The following is a 23,778-nucleotide window of genomic DNA, read 5'->3' on the forward strand; positions in this document are numbered from 1 at the left end:
TAGACAATAAAGTATCGAGGTTTACTTTATATACTATATTTATATTATATGTATTTGAGTAGCTGTTAATAATAATCCGATCTAGTTTGCGACTTATTACATAAGTAGTTTCCTATCTTATTAATGTACTATAATTTATGCATTTTATAAGATTTATAGAGCTGCTTTAGCTTTTCGCAAGGTATTAGAATATTTCACGTTGATAAGCACAAATGAATTCTTGAATTCCTGTGCAACCCTTACCTCTTACCTTTATAGGGTATTCACAAATAATCTTTTAATGTAGATTACAGCACAGTTCTGTCAGTAATGCAATATGAAGCGCCCAGCAACTTGAATCGCTTAGATTTCTTGGCATAGGCCTTATCATGCTTTGTATTAGTATTATAAGTATTATTATTATTTTTTTTTTCCTAGAAAATATGCTAGATACTTATACTATATACTATAATACTTTATATTTGAATTAAAGGTAGAAATAATTTAATTATTATTTATATACATATATATTTTTTAAATAAATCTATACAAATTTTATTATATTTATAAATATTAATATTATATTACATATATATATTTTTTTTTTATAAATAGTGCATTCTACCCCTTAAAGATTATTTTCTATGAAAATCAAAATTTAAGACCCTACTTGAAAAGGTTTTAATTTAATTTTTTAAATATGCCACTTCCAGTTATTACAGGTTCAGTTTCTATTTATATACAAATGGAAAATTTTATTTGAAGGAGCTTTAAATTGAATTATATGTATACATATTATATGCATAAGTATGTATTATATAGGCTGAGACTGTTTGTCCCTTACGGCATTCAGGTGCCTTGCCCTTGTCAGTCACATTACAATCTCTATGACTTATAAGACCTTTAAGTTTTAAAAGAAACAACTTAAATTTCTTGCATCTTTAATAAATAAGAAAAAACTCATTTTTATTACATTTCTGTAACGTTCAATAATTGGTGCTTTAAAGAGTGAAGCAATCAAATATATCAATCAAATATTATTTGCTTGTTTCATTAATCGAAAAATTACACCCACCCAATCTTACTATTCGACCGCATAGGGTATTGGATAGTCGTTAATCATTAAGTATTTCCTGCTTTTATGACATCATGTATATACGTAAGTTAGTTCGCATTTCTACTTTTTTTCTTTGATTCATTACATTTTCCGACATACTTTTATCTATGCCGGTATTCTCAGATGCTTTGCCTTTTATAACTTTTCACATTTTGCTTCGCTCATAGCATTAGGCTCCCGTGTCATTCAGTTGAGTTGTGCCCGTGGTACGTTCTCTGTCGCACAATCTTTTGATCTGCTCGTCTCATTTTATCCAATCTCCACTTTACTCATGCACGCAAATGAGTCCGTCTCAAACATTGCCGCTTCCCTCCCCTGCGCCTAGAGCGCATCGCATCGCATTTCATTGTCTCATTTTTTATGTTCATCTAATTTGCATTTGCATAGTTTCCTTTCTGTCGTGCTCCGCTTTCGCTCTTTGCGGCCAGCTGGAAAATATGATGAGTGCCAGCTACTTCTGTTCCGCTCCTCCTTCAGTGTTTCTTTCTGTCGCAAGGAGCAGGGAACATCATGGTTTATGAACTGTTGCATACATTTCGCTCGGCTAACAAGCTGACTTAGTATGTGATAATTTTGCTGGCCGATAGTTTCATTTTCATGTTTTTGCCGTAACGAAACATGGCGAATGGCATGGAATATGAAGCACAAAGTACACTTTTCCGGGACTGCGACAAAAGCTGCAATTGCTCAAAGCGATTCAAGAAATTTACATAAGGTCCTGCGGTCTACCTACTGCTTGACCCCACCTCGTGCCCCTCTCCCCACCATCCTTTTTTCCGTCTCATCGAAGTCTAAGCACACGCGGCGCATTGAAAATTATTTACGATAACGATCGCATAATCATAATAATAATCACATTATAATAATTCTTGGCTTTATGGCCTCTGGTCTATCAGGACGGCCACGGCCTGCGGTCTTCGGTCTCCCCGGCTATGGTCTTCCTCGGTCTCCGAGGACGTGTAATAGTTGCTAATAAAATGCAATGCCCATTTGCCTCCACATGTTCGAGCTGTGGGCACGCTGCGGGCAGAGTTGAGGTTGTAAATTCTGCGGAACGCATAGTATGAAAAAAAAAAACAGGCAAAAATTCCCATATCGAGAACTATATCCGAGTGCTGTGCAGAGGCGGGGGCGGTGGGGACGATGTGGCAGAGGTCGCAAAAAATGGCAACTGCATTGATGTTATTACCTGTGCTGCCAACAATTTGCCAAAGTCAATAAACAAAACTGACAGGCGGACAACTGAGGCGGCAAGGCGACAACGTGGAGACACACGTCCCGACCACCCAGTCCGCCCACAAGCCACACCCACACCCACACTCTTCACCTATTGCAGTTACTGCTGCATACATACATGCATATATATATATACATGTCGTTTCCCTTGCAGCAAATTATTGTTATGCTTTTGGATTTTGCGCATAATTCTGCAGTTTGCGTTTTGTTGTTTTTCATGTTGTAAGCGGCATTTGGAGTATGTTACTCATACGCCATGTGAGCCAGTTCTAGCATGCAAATGTGTGTGCACGTTTTAAATGAGCCATAGCCTCAGACATGCCACCAAAAAACGAACACCATTTTCCAATATACAAACATACTACATGTATATATTATTACTATACCCTGTTTTCTCCTCTTTTTTTATTTTTCTGTGCTGCTCTGCTTCTTCTCTTTTGTTTTCGTGAATTTTTTTTTTGTGTTCAGTATTTTTCACCATTTTCGATTTGCTTTTTTGAGGTTGAGCCACGGCCAGCTGAGGGCTGCCCGAATTGCAGCTGTCGTCGTTATCATCGACGTCGTCGCTGTCGTCGTGGGCTTGCCATTTCGCTGGATGATTGGTGAGGGTATGCAGCGGAGTCTATATAGTCTAATATGCACTTTGGAATCAGATGGCATCGATAAATTCTCGCTGGATTAAAGCCCCTCACACAGATAGATTTCAACGTCAAGCAGTTTTTAATACCTTCTAGTCTTTGTTTCTTATTATTATCAGCTTAAGTGGCACTTCGATGTATTTCATTCTATAATTCCCTTTGCCCATTGACAGCCCAGATTATGATAAGCGTATTGATAACGGCAACTGCGTAACTTTCGTGCACCGCCTCGCGCCATTCATCAACAGCTTTCTTATCGTCACTCAATTAGAGTAGCATAATTTGATAAGAATATATTCATTAGTAATTGGTCTTGCACAAGGTGCGCAGAAGCTAACGAACTGCGAAGGTTTATAAATAGCCAACGAGATTATCTATTAACGAATTAAAATTATATATTGGGGTATTATTGGTCTACTTCAAGGCCAAGTCGATTGATAATGATTGTTGAATTGGATAGATAGATTCAATGTACAATTTCAAGGCCAAATAACACTTCCTTGTTAAATTGAATAGTTATAGAATATTTTTTTAAAGAGATTTTGTATGCGATTTTATTTATTTATTTTTTTTAAATTCAGCAATAAAATCGATGGATCAAAGAAAAATATGTGAATTGTAGGCCACAAATATGAATTAATGTTAAGCGTAATGATATTCTAGGCAAAGTCCTATTATATTTAAAGACATGAACATTATTATTAAGCATTCGATTAATACCGATCGGATCAAGTAATCAAAGGAAAGGACAATTACCATACTCAGTTTAAGCTTATGGATTTATACTGATCCTTTATACTGTGTAGATAAACAAGAACAAAAAAATCGATAAATATCGATCACTAGCTTATATATAGTATATTTTGTAGAGTATATAGAAACTTTGGCTGGCTGCTGTTTATGTGCATTCATAAAGAATTTTTATTTAGTTTGCACGCTGCGGTTGCAAACTCGTTTTCAAAAAATCGACAGCAAAAAGCAAAAAAAAAAAAAAAAAAAAAAAAAAAAATACTGTGAAAGACTATAGCAAGTTTATTTATGCTTCGCGTGTCTGCTGTGAATTAGTGCCAAATTTGATTATCTATGGCCACACAGATAGACATATAAATACACAGAGAAACACACACACACACACATAACATACACACATACAGGGAAACACGCCTAAATATAAGTCACGATGATTTTGCTGACTGCTGACAGTCGTTGTAGTGGGTGTTGCTCATATTTTGGTTGTTGTTGTTGTCTATTTTCCTAACGCTCCTATTAAATTGATTACTTTAATCAATTCAAATATTTATGGCCTTATTTTTTAATTACTCATGTAAGCAGCTCAAACTAAAAAAAAAAAAAAAAAAAAACAAAAAAAAGAATTGCCAATGGAAGCCTTTTGAAAATTTCATTTCCATTTTAATTTTTATTTTTATTTAATAACTGCTGGCTTTAAAATTGTGGCTAAGCCCGGCGCACCTTTAATTGCGAGTAGCCATCGACAGCTACAGATTTTAATGCCATAAGTAACATGCCAAAGAGTAATTAGTGAGCAGCTCTCACCACCGGGAGGGGCGCAGCTCTAAACTAGTTCAAGGATTTGGTTGGAGCACAACATTCTATCAGTTCTCCATTTTTGCTGCTAAATATTTGAATTTATAAAGCTGTGAAAAATCTGTGTTTAGAAGCTACAAAGAAATGTTCATTAAATACTTGTAGCTAAGTACTTAAGCACTTGCAGTGCCAGTATAAAGTGAAGCCTCAGTAATGTGAATATTTATGTATGTTACTTTTTGATTTACCTATAAATAATAATAAAATAATATAATCGCTTGTGTTATGTTTTTCTTGACTTTTTTTTTGACAACTTTTACCAGAGAATGACACATAGCGAGCGAGTACTGTACATGTGCAGGCTACTGCGCCTCGCCTTATTGATTAGTGCGCACATCAATGCAATAGAGTCTGTATAAGACGCTAAGTGTGTATAAGGACTTGTGCCCCCTCAATGAATTTGTCTGCTCTGTGTGTTCTTTGTAATCGATTTCAATGGCTTGGCGGCAAGGAAGCACATTATGGCTTCCCGGCAGAGCGACTGGCAGGCAGTCAGAGCCAGTCAAGCTGTTGGGCTGTTGGGCTGTTGGTCTCTCGGCTTCCAGGCTCACAACAATGAATGGCGCGAACAATGTCTAAATCTTTATTAATTCGACTATTTTGTGAAACTGTTCGCCGTTGCCAGATTCAGGAGCGACGTGGAGCAGCGCAAGAAACTCCAGTGCTCAGTCGGCTGGAGAGACGATGACGACGACGACGGCGACGACGCATCGCCTGTGGACCACTCAACAAATAAATTAATAGCCATCAATCAGTAAATCCGCCAAAGGACCTTTTGCTTTGAATGCAAAGGTTTCGTCTCTGTGCGCACATGTGTGAGTGTGTGTGTGTGTGTGCTTGTGTGTGTTTTTAGCGAATGTACGTGGGTGAATGTAATTTGGTGTGTGTGTGTGTGTACTTGTGGGGAACTCTTACAAAAGCGCGCTATAAACGCGCTCAATGAATGGCTAATATGCCGACTGCACGCGCTCAACAGCTTCCGCCTCCTGCTCCCGCCCCCTGCTGCTTCAGCTTGTACTCTCATACTAGCTATCGCTGCTGTGAGGAACTATATACTTTTCCTGGGGTCAATATACAGGTCTGTACGTGGCAGCAATTACAGTGCAGCATTGATACAGCTCCTCAGTATGTGCCGCAAATCCGATTAAGCTACCTTAGCTTTAAATGAGCCTGAAAGGTGACTTTAGGGGAAAGGGGCTTTAGGTAGCCAAACAACTTGAATACCTGTTCCACTTCTTCCGAAGAAAATGGGACTCAACAAAAATATACAAATATTTTGTTCTGGTGAAATTTTGGGTTAAAGCGCCCTCAACTCCGGCCAGGAAGTTGTTTTAAACAGTTAGCTCGAATAACGTTAAGTTTTCCTTTTGTCTTGGCTGTTGCGATTTGAACAATTGAGTTGATTTTTTGCTGATCTCAGATGGATCAAGTGAATAGAATTTAAGAGTTAAACGATTGCTGGCTAAGGGCGTTTTGACAGTTCAATTTCTTTAAGCGACAGCCCGGGGCCACATGGCAAAGGGCAAATGGCAAGCGGCAAAATGCACAACACAGGAACATCCACAACAACAAAAGCAAACAGCATCTCATAAATCATTTCGCGATGTCTATGTCGAGTATGATGACGACTGGCAATCGGGGCATCTGATTGACTACTGTCAGACGAGCGGACAGACAGTTAGACTGACAGAGAGACAGACAGAGGACAAACCTATAAACCTACAAACATACAAGCAAACAGCCATAGAAGCGGCTGTAAGCATAGACCATATATGATGCTATATGCTATATCATAGTCGCATATATATATATATATGTGTGTGTGTGTGTGTGTACCACGTGCATTTACTGTAAACGAAAGAGACACTGCCATAGAATTGATGTCGAGGGCTCAATAGATATGCTGCAGCATTCATATGCACAGTCGCCGTCTCTGCCAGTGATGACTGCGCAGCCAGCAGAGCGTAACAAATGAAATGTGACACATTATGCGACGAGGCGTATAACTGTCTTTCTCTATCTATGTGCCAATGCAGCTGTATGTATATGTATTGTATATGTGTGTGTGTGTGTGTTTGTGCGTGTGTATTAAATCAAATCGAAATGACTTTCGTACTCTATCAATGTCGAAATTATGCAATAACTTCAATTGATTACGAGTGCGTGAGTAATTTAGTACAACCAGAGCATATGACTGTATGTGTGTGTGTGAGTGTGTATATATCGGCAATCAGTGGCACCCTTGTGCGATACTGGGTCCTATATACGAGGACAGTAAAACGTTTAAAGTGTCATGTTGCGGCCTGTGACGCTTTGCTGCCTCGTTACGCGGCACTTGGCTGCCTTTTCTTACTTTATTATTATTTGCTGTTGCTGTTGTTGTTGTTGTTGCTGTTGTTGTTGTTGCTGTTGTTGCTGCTACTGTTTGCTTTGACAACCCACTTACTTAGATAGACGGGCCACCTGTCCCGTTGTTGTCCTGGCTTCTGTAAGCAAATCGCACGCATCGACATGGCTGAGAGCAAAAACCCTTCAACTTGGCTTGGTCGACGTCTTGCCACCGCTGCTGTTCCTGCTGTCGATGCTACTCTTGCTGCCGGTCCTGCTGCCGCTGCTTCTGGTGCTACCGCTGTTATCTGGCTGCTTAGCTGATGGCTCCTGGTATTTGCCTTGGCTCAGGGCCCGCATGTGTTCGCCATATCCAGTTAAAAGGATAATGGAGCACAACAATTTTTACACGCATATATTTTACAAATATTTGCATTTTTGCCTGGCTGCCTGGCTGCCTGTCAACTGAGCTAACAGGACATGGCCAGGATACCAAAAGGGGCGAGCTTGCCTCGGCTATGGAGCACATAACTTTGGCGTACCTTTTGCATTGCTTCTTTTCAAGACACATTTGCGTCGTACTTTTTGTTGCCGCTCGGGTTTTAGGCCTCAAAAGTCTCAACTGCACATAAAGGGATTGAGTACGTGTGTGTGTGCCTCTGCGTGTGTGTGCGTGTGCGTGTGCGTGTGCGAGCAAAGGATTTAGTATGTCCTCTGCTAAAGACTGTGCTTTGTAGCACATTCACAATTTTGTTAAGTGCGTGCTACGATCGCATTAAACGCCTTTTATACGCCACTCAATACGATCACAGAAATCAGATATGCATTTATATGAGCACCAAACGATATACAAATTATATGCAATTTATGACAAAGCATTGATGTGTGAGTGGATACCAAAAGAAAAGGAAACTTTTAGAAAAAAAAAAAATATTTAAAATAGATTTATACAATAGTTATTTTACTGGTTCAGGTTAGATATTGAGTTTATTTTAATACTCAAAAGCGTTGAAAAGTTCAATAAAAGTCATAGAATTCATAAATTTGTTAGTTAATAAAAATAATGGGTACAACTTAAACGAAATATGCTATATTATATCATTGTTACTCGGGATTAGTCGTAAGTCCTCCAAGCGACATGAAGAGTTCGAGGGCCGCCTTTCGCATGACCTTGCCATTGTTATTGAAGGGCAGCTTTTCAGTGAATCGAACTCCTCCATGCAGCTGCTTATTTATAGTGGGCAGACGCTTGGCCACATGACTCACAATATCGTCGTGACTGATGTCGCTGCCTGGTACCTTGACCACCAAGGCAGCGGCTGCATCCATAATTGCCTCAACGGGCACGCCCACAACGCAGACATCGCGCACCTGCGGCAGCTCTCGGATCACATTCTCGATTTCGGTGGGCCAGAAGTGAATGCCTTTATATTTGAGAACCTCCTTCTTGCGATCTACTACATGCAGCAGATTGTCGTCACTGAAGTAGCCCAAGTCTCCGGTATGGATCCAGCCCTCTGGGTCCAAAATTTCCATCGTAGCAGTGGGATTGCCGTAGTAGCCATTCCATTTGATGGCGGAACTCACATAGATCTCACCGATCTCATTGTGGCCCAGGCTATTTTCATTCTCATCCACGATGCGTATGGTCATGCCGGGCATCGGCTTGCCTGCAGCTGACGCTTTCTGGACACCGGCATTAAGTGTAATCAATCCCAGCTCTGTCATCGCGTAGGCTGAGTTAAACGTTGCATTCGGGCAGAGCTCCCGCAAACGTTTTAGAGTCACATCCGAGGCTATGCTACCGCCATAGTTTAAATTACGCAACGAGGATAATGCGCTCTGCGTGGCCTTTGGACAACTGGCCAGAGCTGCCATCTGGGATGGTGCCATGGTTATATAATTAATTTTGTACTTCTGTATCAGCTGGACAATGTTCTCCGGCGAAAAGGGCTTATTCGACAAGATGCGAGTGCTGCCGAATACCACGCAGAACATGAAAGCCCACAGTCCAGATATCCAGTCTAGTCCACTCTGTAGAAAGTAAATCGTTTCACTGTTGACAAACCTGAAATTTGCCGAATTTTTGATGATATGATGAGATTTTATAGTGCACTTCAATTTCAAAATATATCTCAGATTTACTTACAAATTATCCTGCATGAGCACACTGTTTGATATACACACGGCCTTTGGCATTCCCGTAGTACCGGATGAGCACAGAATGGCCACAGTTTGATCGCTGCCAGCCTTCAGGGGCTCAGGACTGTGAATACGATAATCTCAGTTCTGTGAATCTATTCACTATCGATGACTCTTGATTGACACTCACTGGTAGAACTTTTCCGTTGTCGTTGGCTCCAACAGACTCTGTATGCTGGGCTTACCTTCCAGGGGTTCGCTGATCGTATATACCTCAGGACTCCAACCTTTAGTGGCCTCAACAATTTTATTATATTGTTCTTTGTCACAAAATATTAACTTTGGCTTGGTTATCTCGTACATGTACTGCATAGTACCTGAACAGCAAATGTTTTTAATTATATAGGACTTACGTACACAGAATACACTCACTTTCGTCCAATACTGGATTGATGGCGTGAAACGGAGTGCCATTAAAAAGGCTGCAATTCCAATGACACTGGTGTGGTCTAGTCCTTTTTTCTTGAAGAACTGAGCTATGCGAATGGCCCATGTGAGGGCCTGTTCAAATGTTACAGTTACTCCATCGGTATCCGATATCTGTGAAGTAGATGCTTATAAAAATATAATCCTGTTTGAGGATAACGCCATTTGATGCCGACCTGGCACACGTTCTTTGGCCAGTTCTTCATGGTATTGAAGATGATACGACCAGCAGATGTATCAGAGCTGTACATGGAGCTGCGAGCTGGGGCACTCCATGTTTTACCTATGCTATTCCATTTGGATTCCATTGCTGTTGAGTTGTTCGCTCCAAGCTTTCTTTCGCGACTATGCAAAGTTTGTATTCAGAAGCTTTATTTATATATATAACTGATTGGTGACAGAATCCCCACGCGCTATCTCGTATAATTAGTTACTGAACCCCCATGAAAGCGTTATCTCGTATAATTAAGAACTATCCATTGTCTATTATAATTATCAATTAGATTATATACTTTAAAGACAAATTTTATCATCAGTTACCTAATGACGGTCTACTGCACATATGGCGATTTCATCTTCTGAGGAGTTATTATACAACTGAGTGCATAAATATAAATGTATATAAATTGCAATACTAAAAGTAGTAAGCACTATAGATACTATAGTATTGATACTCAGAGTACCATGCACGAGATCCATAAGCAGAAACGCATATATCCCAATATATAACAGATAAAATTATATAGATTAATTTTTGAGAAATATTCATACTTCAAGACTCGATCTTGACCCACCACAATACCTTTAATTGATATGTGTAGTCATAAATTTCTGGCAGTTATATGCGTTTTACGTATAGTCTTACGATTAATAATCACACTGGAAGTCTATAAATTTACGTATGTTTTCAGCAACGTTCGTTTTTTTAAAGCTATATAGTCTAGACAGGGGATATTTACTTGTGCATACCTCTATCTGTTAAAGTGTTATGTATGCTTAGATACTGGGGCCATGGCAAATCATGAACTTTTTTGAAGAGCTATTAGAAGCTATAGAACTGATAGGCTGATAATAGCTACCCAGATCAATAAATCAAAATAACCAGCAGTTATATAGTCGTACGAAGTTTCAGGTTGTCAAATTTCAAATAGAGCAGACTCTAGCCTCCTCTTCCAAAAGAATTATGATTATATTTACATCACAGTTTTCTCAAAGTCCTAGCTAATTAATCAGTTAAATGGTCGATATTGTTGAAATTTGTAGGTTCCGAACGAACCAGCTATTTGGCAGAATCTCGATTTTTTGTACTTCTGTCTTTGCCAGAGACATAAAGGAATATAGGTAGATTGACACTACTATAGTTTTATACACCATAAAATTAATACGATTTCGTTTAAGTTCTTATGAGTGAATACTTCCATTTTATTGAAAATACAATACATTTCTCGAGTATCCTACGAGCTTGCAAAATCACTTAATTTTAGTTTTTAGTCCATTAATTGAAATACGCCTAGTGAAAGTCTAATCAAATTAAATTGTGATAAACTGAAGTGTAGCTAAGCCATCCTTATCTCAATAAAAGATTTTTGTAATCGAATTCAAACTGATTATTTTTTATTTATGTTTAGTTTCCTTTGGTTGTTGTCGCTTCCAGTGACTTATATAGTTCACGTGCCGCAATTCGCATAGTCTTCCCATTGCTGTTGACGGGCAGCTTATCAGTGAATCGAACACCGGCATGTAGATGTTTATGTGTGGCGACAAACCGTTTGGCTACGTGATTCATAATTTCTTCTTGGGTGATGTTGCCGCTTGGACTTTTAACCACCAATGCGGCGGCCACATCGCCAAGCACATCATCAGGTATGCCCACAACGCAGGCATCATGAACTTGCGGCAGCTCCTTGATCACATTCTCGATTTCATTGGGCCAGTAGTGAATTCCTTGGAATTTAAGCATTGCCTTCTTGCGGTCAATTACATGTAGTAAGTTGTCATCATTGAAGTAGCCCAAGTCCCCGGTATGGATCCAGCCATCACTGTCCAGAATTTGGCTTGTGGCCTCGGGATTGTCATAGTAGCCGTTCCAGTGCATGCCTGTGTGCACAAGGATCTCGCCGACCTCATTGTGAGCCAGGTTTTTTCCGTCGTCATCTACGATCCGTATTTTCATGCCAGGCATAGGCTTGCCGGCAGCTGATGCATTCTGCACACCTAGATTAAGGGTTATCACTCCCACCTCGGTCATCGCGTAGGCTGAGTTGAACGTCGCATTCTTGCACAATTCCCTCATGCGCTTTAGAGTCGCATCGGAAGCAATACTCCCGCCGTAGTTCATATTACGTATTGAGGACAGAGCATCGGGATTAGCAATGGGGCTAGTGGCAAGGACGGCCAATTGAACAGGTGCGAGAGTCATGTAAGTTATCTTGTATTTCTGCACTAACTGCACGATGTTCTCCGGGGAAAAGGGCTTATTCGATATGATGCGAGTGCTTCCGTATACCACACTGAACATGAAAGCCCACAGTCCAGTAAGCCAATCCAGACCACTCTGAATGAAGAAAACCGTTTCGCTGTTGACAAGCCTGTGAAAGATTTAGTAAAATTAATTAATGTTGATTATGTTTCAAATAATTTGAAAGTCCGAATCTTTATCTATATCATATTATTACAGTATGTGTAAAATATACTATCCAGTCCAAAATTGATATAATGTATTTCGGTTTATGGTTAACTTACAAGTTATCCTGCATGAACACATTATTTGATATACACACGGCTTTCGGCATTCCCGTTGTTCCGGATGAACAGAGGATGACGGCAGTTTGATCGCCACCACATTTCAAGGGCTCCGGACTGTGAATATAATTTTAGTAAACAAATCTATTCACTGTTGTTGACTCTTGATTGACACTCACCGGTAGAACATCTCCGTTGTCGTTGGCTCCAACAGACTCTGTATGCTGGGCTTACCTTCCAAGGGTTCGCTTATTGTATATACCTCAGGACCCCAATCCTTAGTGGCTTCAATAACTTTATTATATTGTTCTTTGTCACAGAATATCAACTTCGGCTTGGATATCGTGAACATGAACTTGATAGTTTCTATTTAATAAAGATATTGATTGTAAATCAGGCATTAAAATACGCAGAGTAGACCAACCTTCTTCAAAAAGTGGACTTATAGCGTGAAACGGTGTGGCATTAAATAAGCAGGCCACGCCCAATGGCATGAGATAAGTAGTATTTGCAGCTGCAATTCCAATGACGCTCGTGTGGTCTAGTCCTTTTTTCTTGAAGAACTGAGCTATGCGAATGGCCCACGTGAGGGCCTGTTCACAAGTCACGGTCACTCCATCACTATCTGATATCTGCGAAAGAGCTGGTATTAAGAATTTGATTCAGTTTTAATGAAGTCCATTTGATGCCCACTTGTATAACATTCTTTGGCCAGTTCTTCATGGTATTGAAAATGATACGACCTGCAGATGTATCGCAGTCATACATGGAGCTCCTACGAGATCCACTCCACGTTTTGTCTAGGCTATTCCAATTGCTTTCCATTGATGTGGAGTTGATTATTAAATAGTATTCCTTGTCACTGCAAAGCTTCGTAGGCGACTATGCAAAACTTTCGACTATTACCTCTTCTTATATTGCAAATTGACTGGAGAAAGAAAAGTGTTATCTATTATTTTAATTATAAATTAGACTATATACTATATGAGACAAGGTATTTTCAATGGAATTATTTTTGCGTGGATGGAAGAACGGGTAGATGGATATCCAGATGGATAATAAGACGGACAGACGATGGACAGACGAAAAAGGCTGCTCAGTTCGCCGTCCCGATCAATAGACCATATATATTTTATGGGGTCGACATCTTCAGACTTCTTTAGGGTATATTGAGAAAAATGAAATTCTAAAAAAATTTATATAAATATTGCAGAAAATACCCTGCCACAATTTGGAATAAGTAGTATAATCTTTACGTATTTTCTTAGTCGTATGACCGATTTATAATTATTCAGGAGTCAATAAATTGTATATGTGATAAGTCCCATTGTTCATTTTTTATAGCTACAGAATCAAGACACCTGCTTGTGCTTTCCCTTATCTACGAAAGTGGTATGATTTTTTTTTTCTTTTGCAGGCATGCAAGCTTTAAAAATTATTAAAAAGAGACATTGGACGCCATATACGTAAAATTTTAGATATTTATTAGTGACGCAATTCCGTTATTCAGATGCGTGAATAGCCCACATTCACACTGTTTGAGTGCTCGAAGTTGAGTGAGGAGTTTCGGGCTAAGTCACCATTTCATAAAGCCATTAGACCATTAGAGCTACCTAGTCTAAAAGAATATATTCGATTTTGGTCAATTTTTTTCACATAATGCTTTATTCGATACGATGCATCTCTAAAGTATTCGCCATATGTGAAATACAACTTAAATTTAAATTATTGATTACTTATCTTAATAAAAGATGTTTGCAATTGAATTAAGACTGATTATTTTGTATTTATGTTTAGTTTCCTTTAGTTGCTGTCCCACTCAGTGACTTATATAGCTCTCGGGCTGCGATTCGAATTATCTTTCCATTGTTGTTGACGGGCAGCTTATCAAAGAATCGAACACCGGCATGTAGATGTTTATGTGTGGCGACAAACCGTTTGGCCACATGATCCGAAATATCCTGTTCCGTAATGTTGGAGCCCGGTACCATCACCACCAATGCGGCGGCCACATCGCCAAGCACATCATCAGGTATGCCCACAACACAGGCATCGCGCACCTGTGGCAGCTCCTTGATCACATTCTCGATTTCCGTGGGCCAGTAGTGAGTGCCTTTGAATTTAAGCATTGCCTTCTTGCGGTCGATAACATTTAATAAATTGTCGTCATTGAAGTAGCCCAAGTCTCCGGTATGGATCCAGCCATTAAAATCCAGTATCTGGCTTGTGGCAACGGGATTGCCATAATAGCCGTTCCAGTGCATGCCTGTGTGCACAAGGATCTCGCCGACCTCATTGTGAGCCAGGTTTTTTCCGTCGTCATCCACGATCCGTATTTTCATGCCGGCCATCGGCTTGCCAGTGGCTGATGCATTCTGCACACCCACATTTAGCGTAATCACTCCAGCTTCGGTCATCGCGTATGCCGAGGTAATTATCGCACTCTTGCACAATTCCTTTATGCGTTTTAACGTTGCATCGGAAAGAATACTACCACCGTAGTTCACATTACGCAATGAGGACAGGGCGTAGGGCTTGGCTGCAGGGCTAGTGGCAAGGACGGCCAATTGAACAGGAGCCAAGGTTATATAATTGATCTTATATTTTTGCACCAAGTGCACAATGTTCTCAGGGGAAAAGGGCTTATTCGATATGATGCGAGTGCTGCCGAATACCACGCAGAACATGAAGGCCCACAGTCCCGATATCCAGTCTAGTCCACTCTGTAGAAAGTAAATTGTTTCACTGTTGACAAGCCTGTGAAATGAAATCGAAGGATAAATGAGTAATTCGTTGGCTGAGAATTATAACAGTCAAGTCCGGTTATATAAATCTATTCCGAAAAACTCTCGTAGAAATTAGTATGTATCGGGAGACATTATTTCCCATCTTCATAGTCTTACATTAGATTCCAATTAATAGTGAAAACATCACGTGAACACTTTTTTTAAACTTACAAATTATCCTGCATAAACACACAGTTGGATATGCACACGGCTTTCGGCATTCCCGTTGTTCCAGATGAACAGAGAATGACCACGGTTTGATCTCCGCCAGTTTTCAGGGGTTCCGGACTGGGAATATATCTTTTGTAAGCAATTCTATTCACTATTGTTGACTCTTGATTTACACTCACCGGTAGAACTTTTCTGTAGTCGTGGGCTCCAAGAGACTCTGTATGCTGGGCTTACCTTCCAAGGGTTCGCTTATTGTATATACCTCAGGACTCCAACCCTTAGTGGCCTCGACAATTTTATTATATTGTTCTTTGTCACAGAATATCAACTTCGGCTTGGTTATCTCGAACATGAACTTTATAGTTTCTATATAGAAAGAAAGTTTGACTAGCAGTCAGGGATGAACGTTCATGGAATAGACGCACCTTCTTCAAAAAGTGGACTTATAGCGTGAAACGGTGTGGCATTAAATAAGCAGGCCACGCCCAATGGCATGAGATAAGTAGTATTTGCAGCTGCAATTCCAATGACGCTCGTGTGGTCTAGTCCTTTTTTCTTGAAGAACTGAGCTATGCGAATGGCCCACGTGAGGGCCTGTTCACAAGTCACGGTCACCCCATCACTATCTGATATCTGTGAAATAGTTTTTTTTTTTCTTATTTAATACGACTGTCCTTTAGGAAAAGTTCATTCTAACGCACTTGCAACACTTTCTTTGGCCAATTCATCATGGTATTGAAAATGATACGACCCGCAGAAGTATTATAGTCGTATATGGAGCTCCTAGGAGATCCACTCCACGTTTTATCTACGCTATTCCAATTGCTTTGCATTTTGTTTTGAGTTAACCAGTAACTAGGATTATTAATCGCTTCAAAGTCTCGCAACCGACTATAGAACATTTTCATTCAATACCTTTCTTTATACCATTTTTAAAGTAAGAGCTTTTTGATTTACTACCCACTTAACTTTCAGTTTTACTTATCAGCAAGAAATTGTAGTATACTATTCCAAACTATCAGAGGTGAGTGCTCTTTTTTTCTGATTAGCTATAATGCCATATATATATTCGGATTTACATCGTTTTGTATTGTGCATTATTTATTTATTTATTTTTATAATTTTTTATCTCTAGAATCTGCTGATAGGTTCTGATTATAATTTTTATAATCAGAATCTTTCTTTAATCTTAAAGTTTGCACATGTACATTGTGGTAATGAGTACGTTAAGTGTTGCTCATCAATAACATTTCTATTACTTAACTAAAATCAATTCAAAATTGCAGTATACTTGGATTTACTATTTTCAAAGGACAAGTAACAATGTAGTTTTAGTAGTTTAAGTTTCCAAGACTGTTACTACCTAAGGACGGTCTGAGAGATGGACAAATTCATCTAGTCTTTAAGGACTATATTACACCTTACACGATCCTGGCATGGATAGTCGACAGAACAAAAGAACTTATGAATTCATATTCATTTCCATCATTTTAATTCAGTATTAAACAAAAAAAAACTAATCAAACCGTCAGAAGACCATGACATTCTAAGAGAGAGGTGTGATGGGGAGATAATAAGGTTTTCTAATCAATACTACTCTATACTTATGTGTTAATACATTTTCTTACATTCTAATTATGTTCGTTTACGATATTTCTTATTATCTACAACATTTAGTTTTAACTCTAGTGTTACATTTTTGTTTTCATTATAATTTTATAATTCTTTCATTTTGTTTTGTCTTACTTCATTTTTGGATTTTGTATAATTTCTTTCATTCAATTAACATATAAATTCATTATAATTTAAATATTTCCAACTACATTTATGCAAGCATATTATAGTTTATGTTTATGTTTTTTCCATATTTCTTATTTACTTTTGTTTAAGTCTATCAGAGTTAGATTTTAGAGAGCTTTATATTTTTCTTGCTTTCTTATCATTCAATTACTTACACAGCGTTTTTATTGTTTTTATATATATATCTGCATACCGTTGTATTCCTGGGCCCAAGATGACGATAGCATGTTGATTTTAGCTGCTGGGGTTAAAACATTATAAATAAAAATATAAAGGCCTCTCGATTTAATTATCTCTTCATAGCAGCGCACGTAGTCTGCTCTGGCTACCTTCGCTGTGTTCCTGCATTAGCGCATCAGCTGACGCAATGCTCTACCTTCCGTCGGGTCCTTACTTAACTTATGTATTTGGGCAAGGCCAAGATCTAAATGAGGTTGTCCTACGTCATGGAGTAGGTTGTTTTAGAGATCCCGATTTCTTTATTTCTGGTTGTTGTGGGTGGAGTCTCTCTTTTGGCCGTTAATGAAATCCTACGCCGTCGAGAGTTAGCTCCGTGCCGGTGAGGGTATCTTGTCTTCGTGGTAGGTTAATCTGCTGCGCCGTCAGGTCTTTTATTTTATCGCTGCGTGCCATTGACCGCACGAGTCATATAAAAAAAACCAACTACTCTTTCGCAGTCTTTGCTTTGGTGATAGCTCAAGCTATTGAGCTAAATCACCTAAATTAATGAATAATTAGCGAATTACAAACACTAGTACTTTAACGTACCTATTGCCAAATCACTACACACTTATTTAAATGGTTTGCTGCTCGTACTATCCACGAATATAATCTTTTTGTGTAGTATAATAATTCACCCACGTTTTGCTTTTAATTTAATATATGATCTGAACGTCGCGTCTGCTATCGTCAAAGATTTTTTCAATTATGATCGGCAGCTTAGCTAATCACGCTGGATTAATTGGCGCTAAGCGCAGCCGCGCGATCATCTATTCTTCGTCTGCTTGCGGTACAATCGTACGATTAGAGAGAGAGAGAGAGAGAGAGAGAGAGAGAGAGAGAGAGAGAGAGAGAGAGAGAGAGAGAGAGAGAGAGAGAGAGAGAGAGAGAGAGAGAGAGAGAGAGAGAGAGAGAGAGAAGGTGCAATGTAGTAGTAGGGCGTTACCGACAATACTGGCATTGGCTTAAAGCTCCCACAGTCCAGTCTGTTGACTGTAACAGTACAGTAAGGCAAACTGTCAAGCGCGGTGGCTGCTCTCTTTTGGTTTAGGGGAGAATAAACCAAGATTGTGCGGGAACTCTTGGTTTTAATCGATGGAATAATGTTTCGGGATAGTACCTGATCACTTTACAAAAGAATTTGGGAGAATTAAATGAACATATCAAAAAAAGGGGACAATATGGCAAGGATTCAAGTCCCTGAAGTGTCCAGGGTATTCTTCAGACATGAATATCATTGAAAATATATGGAGTCATGAGAAATCGAAGCCTGCGATTATGGGTGGCTCCAAATGGAATGATAGAGCTATGGAAGAGAAATAATGACATTTGGTGTGCGAATCCTCCTGAAATGATGCGGCAGTGCACAAAAATGATGATAAATGGCACTAATGATCTAAAAAATTCAAAAGAGATATGCATTAATTATTAATAAATATATTTGCTGAAAAATGACCGGAGTGCAAAACTGTAACATTTGACTTTCTTTACATTTTTATACCCTGAACCCATTTTCAATGGGAAATCAGGGTATAATGGTTTTGTTGAAATGTATGTAACACGGAGAAGGAGGCTTGGCAGACCCCACAAAGTATATATATTCTTGATCAGGGTGACGAGCTGAGTTGATTTGGCCCTGTCCGTCTGTCTGTCCGTCTGTCCGTCTGTCCGTATGTATGAACGCGTCGATTTCAGAAGATATAAGAGCTAGAGACTTCAAATTTTTTTTAAAATGTCCGTAATTACAGCGCGCATATCAAGTTTATCATTAAAAATCGATAACTCATCCCGATCTTTTTTTATCGATAAAAAACCTTATCGAAACCCAGTTATAAAATTATATCTTCTACACCTTTATTGCTAGAGTCTCCAAATTTTTAATGTATGCTTATATGCAATTTATACAATTTCGGTTTTTGTTAAAATTTACCCCCCACCTCTAAATTCACCCCCTCACCCTCACTTTTGTAAAAAGCGTATTTCAAATACTAGAGACTTGTGCTTTGGCAAGTACATGCATATTCATGTTATAATCATTATCTAAAAGTTTCATGAAGATCGTACGTCCATAAAAAAAGTTATTAAACAATTAAGTTCTCATAGTAAGCGCACACTGCAGCCCATGCGTGTTTATGCGTGGTTGCTTGTATGTGTATGTGTGTGTGTATGTGTGTGTGTATGCGTTTGTGTCTGTATGCGTGTGTGTGTGTATGTGTGTCTATATGCGTGTGTGTGTATGTTTACCTGAGTGTGAGTACGTGCGTGTGTGTGTGTGTGTGTGCGTGTTTCTTGTGTAAGCTGAAAGTCGCGAAAAAGTATTGAAATATCTATTGCTCCAAGGGTTCAGGGGATCTCGTAGTCGAGCAGTCTCGACTAGAGCTTTCTTACTTGTTATTTCTTATAATTATTCTAGCCAACCGAATGATTCCAAATTCATGTAATATAGCCAAATATCGTACTAATAAAACAAAATTAAGATCTCAAACATCCATCGAGTAGAAGAGAAAATACAGACCATTGAAGTTGCAACACTGAATTCGTGTTACAGTTTTGCTCGTCACTGTATATCGTATCATAAAATATCCTATAAGCTTAAACAAATAAAAATAATGGAGATAATTATCATTGTGTTATAATTTAATAAACATCATCACAAATAGTTATAACCAAGCATCATTCCCATACTGGTATCCCCATATCCATACAATCTCCATAGAGATATACACGAGTATGTGTTCCAAATTTCAAGTCTCTAGCTTTAATAGCGCCGAAATAGATTGCGTACATACGGACAGACGGACGGACAGCAAGACGGACATTGCACAAAACCAATATACTAATTCACTTTCGTGAATGAGCATAAAAACTGAAAAAAATATTTGTTTTGCTCCTTCTGGTTAAAGCGTCCTCCGGGTATAGCGACGTAAAATCGTCAGTCCCTTGAATGTCACTGTAACCGGATTCCACTGTATACAGTGGTATATATACATATATATATATATATATTAAAATCTGTATATAAAAATCGGACAAATATACATTTTTTATTTATTTTTTTATAGTACTGTATTGGATTTCATACAATTATTGGAAACATAACCGCGCCTTCTTTATTTAGTTCGTTTTGGATGGAATCCCACCAAGGGAAATAAAGAGCTCGCGGACCACCTTTCGCATGACCTTGCCATTGTTATTGAAGGGCAGCCTTTCAGTGAATCGAACGCCTCCATGTAGCTGCTTATTTATGGTCGGTAGACGCTTGGCCACATGATCCACAATTTCTTGTTCAGTGATGTTGCAGCCTGGTACCTTCATCACCAATGCAGCCGCTGCATCACCAAGGAATTCATCGGGGATACCCACAACACAGACGTCACGCACCTGCGGCAGCTCCTTGATCACATTCTCGATTTCATTGGGCCAGTAGTGAAAGCCCTTATATTTAAGAACTTCTTTCTTACGGTCAACTATATACAGCAAGTTTTCGTCACTGAAGTAGCCTATATCCCCACTGTGGATCCAGCCTTCACTGTCCAGAATTTGGCTTGTGGCCTCGGGATTGTTATAGTAGCCGTTCCAGTGCATGCCTGTGTGCACAAGGATCTCGCCGACCTCATTGTGAGCCAGGTTTTTTCCGTCGTCATCCACGATCCGTATTTTCATGCCAGGCATAGGCTTGCCGGCAGCTGATGCATTCTGCACACCTAGATTAAGGGTTATTACTCCCACCTCGGTCATCGCGTAGGCTGAGTTGAACGTCGCATTCTTGCACAATTCCCTCATGCGCTTTAGAGTCGCATCGGAAGCAATACTCCCGCCGTAGTTCATATTACGTATTGAGGACAGAGCATCGGGATTAGCAATGGGGCTAGTGGCAAGGACGGCCAATTGAACAGGTGCGAGAGTCATGTAAGTTATCTTGTATTTCTGCACTAACTGCACGATGTTCTCCGGGGAAAAGGGCTTATTCGATATGATGCGGGTGCTTCCGTAAACCACACTGAACATGAAAGCCCACAGTCCAGTAAGCCAATCCAGACCACTCTGAATGAAGAAAATCGTTTCGCTGTTGACAAGCCTGTAAAAGATTTAGTAAAATTAATTAATGTTGATTATGTTTCAAATAATTTGAACGTTCGAATCTTTATCTATATCAACTTATTACAGTATGTGTAAAATATACTATCCAGCCCAAAATTGATATAATGTATATAATGTATATAATTGATATATACTTACAAGTTATCCTGCATGAACACATTATTTGATATACACACGGCTTTCGGCATTCCCGTTGTTCCGGATGAACAGAGGATGACGGCAGTTTGATCGCCACCACATTTCAAGGGCTCCGGACTGTGAATATAATTTTAGTAAACAAATCTATTCACTGTTGTTGACTCTTGATTGACACTCACCGGTAGAACATCTCCGTTGTCGTTGGCTCCAACAGACTCTGTATGCTGGGCTTACCTTCCAAGGGTTCGCTTATTGTATATACCTCAGGACCCCAATCCTTAGTGGCTTCAACAACTTTATTATATTGTTCTTTGTCACAGAATATCAACTTCGGCTTGGATATCGCGAACATGAACTTGATAGTATCTGTTCAGGAACATAATTGATTATAAATCAAGGATTAGCATTCGCAGACTCACCTTCGTCCAATATCGGATTGATAGCGTGGAATGGTGTGCCATTAAATAAACATGCCACGCCCAAAGGCATGAGATAAGTAGTATTTGCAGCTGCAATTCCAATGACGCTCGTGTGGTCTAGTCCTCGTTTCTTGAAGAACTGAGCTATGCGAATGGCCCACGTGAGAGCCTTTTCAAATGTTACAGTCACCCCATCAATATCTGATATCTGGGAAATAATTCATCAATAATATGATCCTGTTTTATGAAAGGACTTCTGTATGTTACCTGGCACACGTTCTTTGGCCAGTTCTTCATGTTATTGAAAATAATTCGGCCCGCAGATGTATCAGACCTATAAATGGGATTGCGGGGAGATCCACTCCACGTTTTATCTATGCTATTCCAGCGGCTTTCCATTGTTGCTGAGGGGACTTCTTTACTCTTCAAACTCTCTGAAGCGACTAAGCGTAACTGTGATATATTCTTATCTTTATATTAGTTATATGGACGAACGTTAGAGGGCTTATCTTTTAATATCCCCAAATTTGAAATTTTGCTTATCAGGTTATAATATATTATATTATAATTCTTAAAAGGCATTCCTGTATTTATTGATTAATATTTATATATATTTTATATAAATATTAATTAATAATAATAACAATTATAAAGACGTCGGCTTGTAAGTTCCTCAAATGAGTTCATTTGAAAGTCTATGCCTATTGAATTTTTGTTTTAATCTGATCTTAGATATTATATATCAATTCCCGAACAAAAATTTACTAAATCCTCGAAACCCCAATAAGATCATTTCCGAGGCAATATTATTTCTGAAATTACTAGACTTTTCAATTTGAAAACTATTAGTTAATTGAATTTCTTGTTAGTTAATTTTACTATCTAATAAACTTTTTAGGGTGTTATATTTATTATTAAGCTTTCAGACCTGCCAAAGGGTATGCAGTAGTTATAAACCTTTTATAGATTGGGAACAGTTGCAAATATTTAGCATACTTACAAATCAAGTAGTAACTTATGATATCTAACATTTTCCATTCTGCTACTCATATCTGTTAGCACACTGATAACAAATTGTGCATGTACCACCGTATGCTTGGATTAGAACTAGATATAGAAATTCAAGGAAATTTATTTTGCTTGTATTTAACTAATTTCTTTGACTGACTGATGGCAAATAGACCTTAATGCTAAGACATTTCGGCTCTGGCATTAGATGTTAGTTTTGTAAATTATCCCCAATCAGCGCACTGATTGTCATCTGTCAGCTAAACCTTTTTGGCCAAATTGAGTTGCTGCTGTGAGAATTTGCATAGTCTACAAGCGGGTTCTCAAATGAAACTCGGTTGGTCATCCTTCGACTTTGACAATAATTTGCATGCATAATTTAAGGCATTCGAATGGCTTAAACTGCCAAGCCATTCATTTGATTTTATTATTGTTGCGTGTATTGGCTAAAATGGCATAAGTAAATTATTTTATTTACACTTTACAGCGTTCACAAGCCTAAATGAACAAAAAGTAATCAAAAATTATGAAATGTCATTGGCAGCTCATTTTTGTTAATTAATTAATTTATTTATTTTTTGTTTTTGTTTTTATCATACCCTGAACCCATTGAAAATGGGAATTCAGGGTATAATGGTTTTGTTAAATGTATGTAACAGGCAGAAGGAGGCTTGGCAGACCCCATAAAGTATATATATTCTTGATCAGGGCAACGAGCTGAGTCGATTTAGCTCTGTCCGTCTGTCCGTCTGTTCGTCTGTCTGTCCGTCCGTCCGTCCGTCTGTCCGTATGTTTGAACGCGTCGATCTCGGAAGATATAAGAGTTACAGACTTGAATTTTTTCCTAGGTCCGTGTATAGCAA

At 38.9% G+C, this 23,778-nt stretch overlaps 4 protein-coding genes and 1 long non-coding RNA gene across 5 annotated transcripts in view; all 5 read right to left on the reverse strand.

The window, feature by feature from the left end:
• Positions 1-7,871: 7,871 nt before the first annotated feature.
• Positions 7,872-9,416, reverse strand: LOC6577834 (4-coumarate--CoA ligase 1-like). Its single transcript, XM_032728603.2, has 3 exons — positions 9,236-9,416; positions 9,053-9,169; positions 7,872-8,971 (listed from the first exon to the last, which is right to left on the reverse strand). Exons 1-3 carry the CDS (start codon positions 9,406-9,408, stop codon positions 8,008-8,010), a joined length of 1,254 nt encoding a protein of 417 aa, XP_032584494.2. The 5' UTR covers positions 9,409-9,416; the 3' UTR covers positions 7,872-8,007.
• Positions 9,417-10,923: 1,507 nt separating this feature from the next.
• LOC6577835 (4-coumarate--CoA ligase 1) lies at positions 10,924-13,153 on the reverse strand. The gene is made up of 5 exons (XM_002003731.4): positions 12,967-13,153; positions 12,698-12,905; positions 12,453-12,639; positions 12,274-12,390; positions 10,924-12,119 (listed from the first exon to the last, which is right to left on the reverse strand). The coding sequence occupies exons 1-5, from the start codon at positions 13,096-13,098 to the stop codon at positions 11,156-11,158; spliced, it is 1,608 nt and encodes a 535-aa protein (XP_002003767.2). The 5' UTR covers positions 13,099-13,153; the 3' UTR covers positions 10,924-11,155.
• A 773-nt stretch (positions 13,154-13,926) lies between these two features.
• LOC6577836 (probable CoA ligase CCL7) lies at positions 13,927-16,134 on the reverse strand. The gene is made up of 5 exons (XM_002003732.4): positions 15,932-16,134; positions 15,656-15,863; positions 15,410-15,596; positions 15,231-15,347; positions 13,927-15,030 (listed from the first exon to the last, which is right to left on the reverse strand). Exons 1-5 carry the CDS (start codon positions 16,130-16,132, stop codon positions 14,067-14,069), a joined length of 1,677 nt encoding a protein of 558 aa, XP_002003768.2. The 5' UTR covers positions 16,133-16,134; the 3' UTR covers positions 13,927-14,066.
• Positions 16,135-20,268: 4,134 nt separating this feature from the next.
• LOC6577837 (4-coumarate--CoA ligase-like 7) lies at positions 20,269-22,363 on the reverse strand. Its single transcript, XM_032728791.2, has 5 exons — positions 22,175-22,363; positions 21,908-22,115; positions 21,668-21,854; positions 21,489-21,605; positions 20,269-21,327 (listed from the first exon to the last, which is right to left on the reverse strand). Exons 1-5 carry the CDS (start codon positions 22,304-22,306, stop codon positions 20,364-20,366), a joined length of 1,608 nt encoding a protein of 535 aa, XP_032584682.1. The 5' UTR covers positions 22,307-22,363; the 3' UTR covers positions 20,269-20,363.
• A 294-nt stretch (positions 22,364-22,657) lies between these two features.
• Positions 22,658-23,778, reverse strand: part of LOC122757330 — an 80,084-nt gene continuing 78,963 nt past the window's right edge. Inside the window, exon 3 of the long non-coding RNA XR_006357328.1 lies at positions 22,658-22,728. This is a non-coding gene — a long non-coding RNA (uncharacterized LOC122757330). The remainder of the gene's footprint in view (positions 22,729-23,778) is intronic.

This window comes from Drosophila mojavensis, unplaced genomic scaffold (genome assembly GCF_018153725.1).
Source record: "Drosophila mojavensis isolate 15081-1352.22 unplaced genomic scaffold, ASM1815372v1 contig_49, whole genome shotgun sequence".
NCBI lineage: Eukaryota > Metazoa > Arthropoda > Insecta > Diptera > Drosophilidae > Drosophila > Drosophila mojavensis.

Bases quoted from the DNA above. Each gene is read 5' to 3' on its own strand.
- LOC6577835 (XM_002003731.4), bottom strand. From the start codon at position 13,098: ATGGAAAGCAATTGGAATAGCCTAGACAAAACGTGGAGTGGATCTCGT. The intron at 12,391-12,452 runs GTGAGTGTCAAT...TTATATTCACAG, and splicing joins ACAACGGAGATGTTCTACCG to TCCGGAGCCCTTGAAATGTG. The intron at 12,120-12,273 runs GTAAGTTAACCA...AATCTTTCACAG, and splicing joins GTGTTCATGCAGGATAACTT to GCTTGTCAACAGCGAAACGG.
- LOC6577834 (XM_032728603.2), bottom strand. From the start codon at position 9,408: ATGTACGAGATAACCAAGCCAAAGTTAATATTTTGTGACAAAGAACAA. The intron at 9,170-9,235 runs GTGAGTGTCAAT...TCGTATTCACAG, and splicing joins ACAACGGAAAAGTTCTACCA to TCCTGAGCCCCTGAAGGCTG. The intron at 8,972-9,052 runs GTAAGTAAATCT...GGCAAATTTCAG, and splicing joins GTGCTCATGCAGGATAATTT to GTTTGTCAACAGTGAAACGA.
- LOC6577837 (XM_032728791.2), bottom strand. From the start codon at position 22,306: ATGGAAAGCCGCTGGAATAGCATAGATAAAACGTGGAGTGGATCTCCC. The intron at 22,116-22,174 runs GTAACATACAGA...ATTATTTCCCAG, and splicing joins GGCCAAAGAACGTGTGCCAG to ATATCAGATATTGATGGGGT. The intron at 21,855-21,907 runs GTGAGTCTGCGA...GTTCCTGAACAG, and splicing joins CAATCCGATATTGGACGAAG to ATACTATCAAGTTCATGTTC.
- LOC6577836 (XM_002003732.4), bottom strand. From the start codon at position 16,132: ATGTTCTATAGTCGGTTGCGAGACTTTGAAGCGATTAATAATCCTAGT. The intron at 15,864-15,931 runs GTGCGTTAGAAT...ACTATTTCACAG, and splicing joins GGCCAAAGAAAGTGTTGCAA to ATATCAGATAGTGATGGGGT. The intron at 15,348-15,409 runs GTGAGTGTAAAT...ATATATTCCCAG, and splicing joins ACTACAGAAAAGTTCTACCG to TCCGGAACCCCTGAAAACTG.